Source organism: Cyprinus carpio, chromosome A22 (genome assembly GCF_018340385.1).
Source record: "Cyprinus carpio isolate SPL01 chromosome A22, ASM1834038v1, whole genome shotgun sequence".
In the NCBI taxonomy this organism is placed as follows: Eukaryota; Metazoa; Chordata; class Actinopteri; order Cypriniformes; family Cyprinidae; genus Cyprinus; species Cyprinus carpio.
In genome coordinates, this window is record NC_056593.1 from 15829008 (window position 1) to 15837593 (window position 8586).

Genomic DNA, 8586 nt, shown 5'->3' on the forward strand with positions numbered 1-8586 from the left:
ATAGATGGTAAATCACACTGCTTAAGAGACATTAATTCACACTTATTAATATTCAAATGAAGACCTGAAGCTTTAGAGAAGCTATATATTAATAGCTTTGGGTATTTCCCCTGCATCTTTCAAAAAAAAGAGTGGTATCATCTGCTAATTGGCTAATGGTGATGATATTATCTGCAACTGTGATTTCTCTTAAAGTACTCTGATTAATAGAATCAGCAAGTAGTTGTGAACAGAGTAAGAACAGGTAGGGAGAAATAGGGCATCCCTGTCTGAAACCACGATTAAGAGTAAATCTGGATGAGGAGCCAGCACGCATTTTGATTGAACAGTTACCATTAAAATATAAACTTTTAATAGTCTTAATAAAATAATAACCGAAACCAAAATTTTTAAGGGCTAAAAAAAAAAAAATGATGTTCAACAGTATCAAAAGCCTTATAGAAATCTAATTATAGAGTTATGCTATTATATGAGTGAAGGTGTTGTCTGTAATAAATGGTGTGTATAATTAATGAGATTTATTGTTTGAGATATGTTTGTTTTTAGTTATGTCTGTTTGTGAGTATCATCAATAATTAAGTCTAATGTCTTTTTAATTCTAACGGAAAATATAGAGGCTAAAATTTTATAATCAATATTAAGCAAGCAAATTGGTCGCCAATTGTCCAAAAACAATGTCTTTTTTTTGGCTTAGGTATTGAGGTAACTAAGCCTTGTGTGAGGGTGGGTGGAAGCTTTTCACGGTCTACACTGAGAAAAAAGTTTTATAGAGCAAGTTCTTCAGAAAAAGATTTATAGAATTCAGAAGTTAAAGGGATACTCCATGCCAAAATGAAAATTTATACACATAACTGTTTCCTCGACGGCCGCCATCTTGTGCATTTAAATTAAATAACCTTGATCAGATTTAGCAACATACACAGTAGTGCAGCAGTAATATTAAATGCAAACCATCCTGACAAATTCTTTTTTTTTTTTTTTTTCAGAACAATACTGTATACCTTTACTTTTACTCTCAATACCTTAAGTATTAGAGTATTAAGTATTAGAGTATGTAAGAAAATACTTTTACTTGAAGAATGGTTCAGCCAAAAATGAAAATTCTGTAATCATTTACTCACCCTTAAGTTGCTCCAGGTTTGGAATTATAATTTTTGGGTGAACTATCCCTTTAGCTAAGGTTTTAAATATGACAAGTAGTTTTTCCCCAATATGGTATTAGTAGTTACTAAAAGTAGTTTACTAAAGTATCTTAATATTTCTTCTACTAATTATGTTGTCATAGCTCTAAACAATTCTCTTTTCCCAGATGACGCGCTCCCTCGCCTGTCCCAGATCACTCGCTCCCTCGCCTGTCCCAGATCACTCGCTCCCTCGCCTGTCCCAGATCACTCGCTCCCTCGCCTGTCCCAGATCACTCGCTCCCTCATCTGTCCCATCACTCGCTCACGCCTGTCCCAGATCACGCTCCCGAGTCACTCGCTCCCTCGCCTGTCCCAGATCACTCGCTCCCTCGCCTGTCCCAGATCACTCGCTCCGTCGCCTGTCCCCAGATCACGCCTGTCCCAGATCACCTCGCTCCCTCTCGCCTGTCCCAGATCACTCGCTCCCTCGCCTGTCCCAGATCACTCGCTCCCTCGCCTGTCCCAGATCACTCGCTCCCTCGCCTGTCCCAGATCACGCCTGTCCCAGATCACTCGCTCCCTCGCCTGTCCCAGATCACTCGCTCCCTCGCCTGTCCCAGATCACGCCTGTCCCAGATCACTCGCCTCCCTCGCCTGTCCCAGATCACGCCTGTCCCAGATCACTCGCTCCCTCGCCTGTCCCAGATCACGCCTGTCCCAGATCACTCGCTCCCTCGCCTGTCCCAGATCACTCGCTCCCTCGCCTGTCCCAGATCACGCCTGTCCCAGATCACTCGCTCCCTCGCCTGTCCCAGATCACGCCTGTCCCAGATCACTCGCTCCCTCGCCTGTCCCAGATCACGCCTGTCCCAGATCACGCCTGTCCCAGATCACTCGCTCCCTCGCCTGTCCCAGATCACTCGCTCCCTCATCTGTCCCAGGACACTTGCAACCCTAAGGCAGAACAAACAAACCATGCCTGTTAATGTTGTAGAATTTTCCTTGTTCAAAATAAGTTGCTAGAGGTTTTGAAACCAGTAGACTTTACTGATCACACAACAAAGTCAAGTTACGGTTTGCCAAAGGTAACTCCCAAATGTCTTTTCTACAGAGATATATTACAGAATTCCATATATGCATTATTTACAAAATATTTACAGCACTATCTGCAATGACAGCACAATAAGTGGTGGTGCCCAGCATGATTAATATTTAGTGTGTAGCATGCTAATTAAAAAGAGTTCACCCAAAAAATGCAAAACATTTAGTCCCCTTCATATTGTCCATACCTGACAAACTTGTTGGGGTTTGATTACCAGCATTCTTCAAAGTATCTTCTTTTGAGTTCTGCAGAGAAACAAAAGTCAGAGGTTTGGTAAAACTTAAAAGACAGAATTCTGGTTAACTATACATTGAAGTAAATTAATAAACACTTACCACCAGTCATCGTTAAGCAGAAAATAACCGTGAACCCTACAATAAAATGCTTGAAAAATACACATTAAGTAGATCCAAAGCTTGCTATTGATCAGGTCTCTTCAGTTAATATTCCCTGCAGTTACTGCAGAAAATAACATGGTGAAATGGTCAATGCAGACATTTTACTTGAACTTACTTTCTTGTGTTGTAGTCATGTTTTGGCAGAGATGAGCATCTTTACATGTACAGTCTGCTTACATTAAGCATCTGTAAAAGAAGAACAGAGATATTGCAGATGATCTCAGACATACTGATGCATATATGACTGCAGTACATTCTCATCATAAAAATAACAAACTAGCTTATTAGCGTATGTATTTAGTTCAGGTTATTTGAAAACAACGACCATATACACACTAAAACAAATCTTCACTCGTACATACTTTAAGAAATATGGAGGAAAAACAACGTTTGCTTATTGCAACTGCATTTACAAAAATAAGAATGTGGAAGCTAAAATACAAACCTTTCTCGACTCTTTGTATATGATGGACCGCCATCATCCTCCTAATCCTCCCCTAATATATATATATATATAGATATATATATATATATATATATATAGAAAAATTTAAGGGAGTCTGAATACTTTCCGTACCCACTGTATACTGAAACATTAAACGTGTAGTTAACATTATAAGATACTGTAAAGGTCTTAAGTCAAGTTTAAAACAGTTTTATGTTAATTATTGCTATATTAATGTAACCATACTGAACCGAGCAGAGTCATTACCAGAAGTGTACCGGACTCTACAGCCAGACTCGGGCCGGTGACGGTGAACAGAAATCGGGCCAGTGCTTCACAGCCGCGTCACAAACACATGCGCGAGCTGCGGGCCACACTCGTCATTGCCGATTCTGAGCCGAGGGCGCCGCAGGGCAGCCGAGCTCGTCTACTAGCTACATGCTATCTGGGTTTGCCTGAGCACAGTTATGTTTAATAAATTATTTATTTATTAATTGTAAACGCTGACTTTGTTGCATACATTTGACCGAATTGTTTGCTTTTGTCTTTATTTCCTATTACATATATCTGTTATACTTTATAGCCTACTTATTCTTTTATAATGGCTACTTTGTTCATTAAAACTGACATTTAACAAAAAAGGCAGAGTTGTGCTTGTCATATTTCATTTTATTAAAGGCTATACAGTGAAGATAATCAGAGTAGTACCGGTACATATTAGGCTACCTAAACCACGTATTAACGTTTTATATTTTTTAAATGAAAACGAAATGAGTTGTTTTATATTTTGAAGAAAACGACAAGACAGTGCTGCTTGATATCATTTCGTTTTATTGTAATGCGTTGTATTAGTTGCATGAACCACATTTTTGTGAGCCTATTAATATTTTAAATGAAACAGAAAAGAGGCAATGCTGATATAATATTTCGTCTCACTATAATGTATCTGCGTTCACTGAACTACATTTTTGTGGCTATTATGTTTCAATGAAAACGAAAATAGGCATTGATGTTTGATATCATATATACAGTGTAGATAACCGGAGTAGCAAGGCGAGCTGACTGACGTTATCAAGTACACTGCTGTTCCATTGACAGATCTACCGGACTTGTGTCCTCCCATCCCCAGGAGTTCGGACGCAAGTATTGGTATTGAGAAACGGCTGTGTCTCTGGTCCAGGATCCATTTGAGGGAGTAAGTTAGTCTCAGCCGTTGGCTAAACTTCTGATGCATATGGGACACAAAAGTGGATCACTTCATATGTGAAATATTTAAAGTTCGCTGCACAGAATCTTTCAAATACGTCCGAGATTTTTCGCACCAGTCTTGTGGCGACATTTCCACGCCCCGAAACGTGACGCTGAACGAAACGAACTGTGATTGGTTGTTTGACATGTCGGTCAAACGGCCTCATGGGCGGGCCTTGGCCAAAGAAAGATGCCATGAATTCCAGACCTTCAACCGCAATCTGAAGGTTTAGCTTATGGGAAGCCAAACACACCGAAAGTGAACTAATCTCACCAGCGCAGCGCTGATAAGTTCTAATAACTTTTATGGCGGATGGTAAACTAACTTTTGGTGCATTTACCGCCACCAACTGGACTGGACTGTGAAGTGCTAATAAGCAACGAATATATATATATATAATTGATTAATCATATTTCTTTAATGCATTTAACAATAGCACCATATATTTTACCTTGTTCTGCATGCTCTTTCAAAAGGCTTGAAAAAGTAAATGATTCAACACCCATGTTTCTTACTTCCCATGTTTCTTAATATATAATATATATATATATTTATTTTGTACTTAGTTCTTATTGTTATTGTCGTCAAGTTCTACATTCAACACAATATTGCCCATATTAAATTTGACATATTAAATAGTATATATTTGGGATTTTTGTTGTCTCTAGTAAAGGGAATGTTGTTATTTAACTTTAACATTGCAGTTTTATATAGGTTAATGGATATGGTTTATAAGGCTCTTCTCTACACTCCAAATTAAATAAAAATTTAATTAATAAAAAAAATGGGTTCAGTGTATGTAAATTCAATATGATGTATTTTGAATTTTGCACTGCATTGTGTTTTAGGTTTATCAGAAAACACATGAAAATTAACCATGATTTTATTACACTAACCTTTTAACCATATATTTGTAGTTAAACTGTGGGTTAAAAATGACAATCAATCCATGGTTACTGCACTTTTACTATAGTAAAACCATTGTTAATGTAAGAGAAAATTAATGTCCTGACAGAAAAGTATAAGTAGGCCTACATTTTACTCTTTTTTTCCAAGTATAATCATATGCTACAGTTAAACAAATATCCTTAAATGTAAAATTTATTTAAAATATGCCTTGATGAACAAAACCATAAAATATTTTAATTCTAAGAGAATAATGGAAGTTTCTGCTGTGAACGTGACTACTAAATATGTGCTTCAGAGTAGCAAACAGTACTGTTTACATGTAGTAATATGAAAGATACAGTAATAAGCAAAATAAATGTAATAACTTAATACTGATCTTCATCATATTATGTGCAGGAAAAAAGACATGAACTTCTGCGGAGAGTAATGTTCGCATACTAGATTAAATCACTCTCTGTTTAATATAGGAAAACATGAAACAGGTCAATGTATTATTGTAATCAGGCAGAAACAATAGAGCATGTTTTAATAAAATTTAAAAAAATATGAAAAAGAAAGGTTAAAACTCATTAAGGAAACATGGGTGTTGAATCATTTAATTTGTTAATCTGATCAGCGCCACGCTGTCAGTTCGGTGGCGCTGGTAAACACGTCCCCTCTGTGCTGTTTGTGTTGTTGGTTCAGTTTTGTAGATTGTTGGTCCATTGAGATGAGTGGTTGGTTGTTCAGTGCTGCGCGAACACTTTAATACAGTGCTGTTTCATCCTACTTTCGGTGTGTTTGTCTTCCCATAAGACTACAGAGGGAGTGGTTCAGTCCCAGCAGGCTCAGCTTTTCAATCAGGGTCTGAGGATTAGCAGATCAACAAGCGACTTCTTTTCTCTCCAGTACGGTAGGAAGTTAAATGAAATGAAATGTGAAGGATAGTGTTAGATGTTTGTTGATTTTTTACAGGGCTATTTTACAGTGACAGGGTGCGTGTAACGGTGCGACAGAGCGGTCCTTTAAAGACGCAATTGTGCAACATGATAGTATGTCCAAAAAGCTTGCCTACTCTTCTACTACAGACTCAAAAGTGTTTTTTTTTTTTTTTTTTTTTTTTTTTTTTTTAGAGTAATTAGTTTATGGTTTTAGTGTAATTGTGTAACATTGAGACGCAGGGATTTACTTTAATGTAGTGTCTGTTTACATTAAGTGCAAACAGCCCGCCACGTCAGCTCCAGTGGCGCAGATGGTAAAACGTGTGCCATCTTCATTTTTTTTGTCTTTTTATTAGTTTTAATATTTATACACAAGAGAGAGAAAAAAATATATAAATAATAATAATAAAAAAAAAAATTGCAAAAATAATTACGATCACGAATAATTACGAATAATTACGGTCATTGCCAACTTCATTTTGACGCGATCGACCTGGGTTCGAATCCACCTTTTGGCTAACTTTTTTTCCCTTTTCAATTATCAAATCACATCAGAAAAGCATTTATTTTCAATATAAATTTAGAATATAATCAAAAAGTTGAAAATAAAGGATCGGGTAGGGTTAGGGAGGACCTTTTGTCCCAACAGGGTGGCATCCATTTACAAATTTGAATTAAAATTACAATTTACACTCAGTAAGTTTATATTGCATACTGTTTTACAATGTACTACAATACTGAGGTGCAGATAATTGCCACTATTTGCAATAAGTAGTAAAATTTTAACAGTGTAAATTGAAGCTATAGCTAAGAAAATATGCTTATTTACCCCTGACAGTAAAATTCCAACACATATTTTTTCACCCACTTGCTATTATAGGTTTATCACTTCCTCTTCTGAGCATCAGTATAAACTGGGCAGAAGACACCTCTTGTCCTAGACTTGCTTCAAAACAACTGATCTCAGCCTCAACATGTCACTGCTCTCTTTCATACTGCTGGCAGCTACTGCAGTGTGCTGCTTCACAACCCTCTGTGGTAAGAGTTTATTTTATTTTATTTTATTTTACTTTATTTCATTGTATTTGTGCATTCTGTGTGGTCAATATTATGTTTTTTTTTTTTTTTTTTTATAAATAGATAGTAGTCTGTATAAACCAGGTGCTTTCAAAGATTAAAAGGTGGATCTGTTAAAATGTGCTTTAATTTACTGCAGGTTAATTGCGTGATCAACTGTTGTCGTAATTATTTTTTAACAAATTAGCCATTTATTCTGCATTCATTATTTCTGATCAAATGGTTACAATATTGTTCTTTAGAGAACTATTATTCTAACTATGCACATGGCTTCTTTTAGCATCGCCAGTGAAAGGCTTTGGTGTCAACAAGTGTCAGTGTGTGACCACCACCTCATCCATAATCCCATCTCGGGTGTTCCAGAGGATTGAGATCGTTCCTCCGGGAGCACACTGTCCCAAAACCGAGATCTTGTGAGTCACGATGTTTTGCCTCTACACGTTGGTGGCACACACACTTCAATCACAGACATGAGGGAAATGTGCAAAGGGGTGCATGTTTCCTCTGTTCTGACAAACCTCAGTGCTCTCAAAAATACGTTACATTATTCTCTTATTAGCCCACACAGCTCTCAGATAAATGTCACTTATTGCCCATTCATATTTGGCAGATTTGTGTAAGACAGGCACATAATGTCGCATATGTTTATGAAATATTTCAAAATTCTTTAGGATTACCCTAAAGGACAGCCGAACAGTTTGCATAGACCCTGAAGCACGATGGATCAACAATGTCATCTCAAAAGTAATGAGGAGGTAGGGTTTAAGTCTTGACTCCAAAAAAATCAAGACTGTCTAATCTAGATTTTACCTTTTTTTTTTCTTTGTTTGCATTGTCTAAAGGTCGTCGTCTTTTGTTTCTTTTTCCTACAGCCAAAGAACTGCAAAGAAAACGGCTGTGCCCACTGGGGCATAAATCAACGCAAACAAGAACAACTTTCCATTTCCTGCCTTTCAGTTATTCCTTTTCTTTAAGCAGCCAACTCAAGTGTGCTGAATGTTATTGGGCCAAATTTATACAAAATCTGTAATTATTATTTTTAAATAAAAATCTCACAGCCTTCTTTCTTTAAAATGACAAGAGATGAGGACAAGACTGAGCATTTCTTGTTTTACAAATGGGCCACATTTGCTCTACAATGCAAATTACACACAGTCATGCAGAAAACACAAATTTTGAAACAGTCATTTATTTTTCCATACATGTTAATACAAAGGAATGTTTGGGGTTTGAGTGTGTGCAGTTTACGTTGTACAACAACATGTCAAGGTATAGTTATGTTTATCACAGACCAGAATATGAGATGCTTCCCCTCAAAAAGACTTTCTATTAATCAAAATTAATAATCATTATTACAAAATC

General features: G+C 36.9%; 1 protein-coding gene across 2 annotated transcripts; it reads left to right on the forward strand.

The window, feature by feature from the left end:
* Positions 1–6018: 6018 nt before the first annotated feature.
* LOC109099751 (interleukin-8-like) lies at positions 6019–8311 on the forward strand. 2 transcript variants are annotated; one of them, XM_042712121.1, is made up of 5 exons: positions 6019–6119; positions 7028–7185; positions 7505–7637; positions 7896–7979; positions 8097–8311. In XM_042712121.1, exons 2-5 carry the CDS (start codon positions 7122–7124, stop codon positions 8137–8139), a joined length of 324 nt encoding a protein of 107 aa, XP_042568055.1. In that variant the 5' UTR covers positions 6019–6119; positions 7028–7121; the 3' UTR covers positions 8140–8311. The 2 variants fall into 2 exon arrangements, with proteins under 2 accessions (XP_042568055.1, XP_042568056.1); XM_042712122.1 differs by having other exon boundaries at positions 6024–6114.
* The last annotated feature ends 275 nt before the right edge of the window (positions 8312–8586 follow it).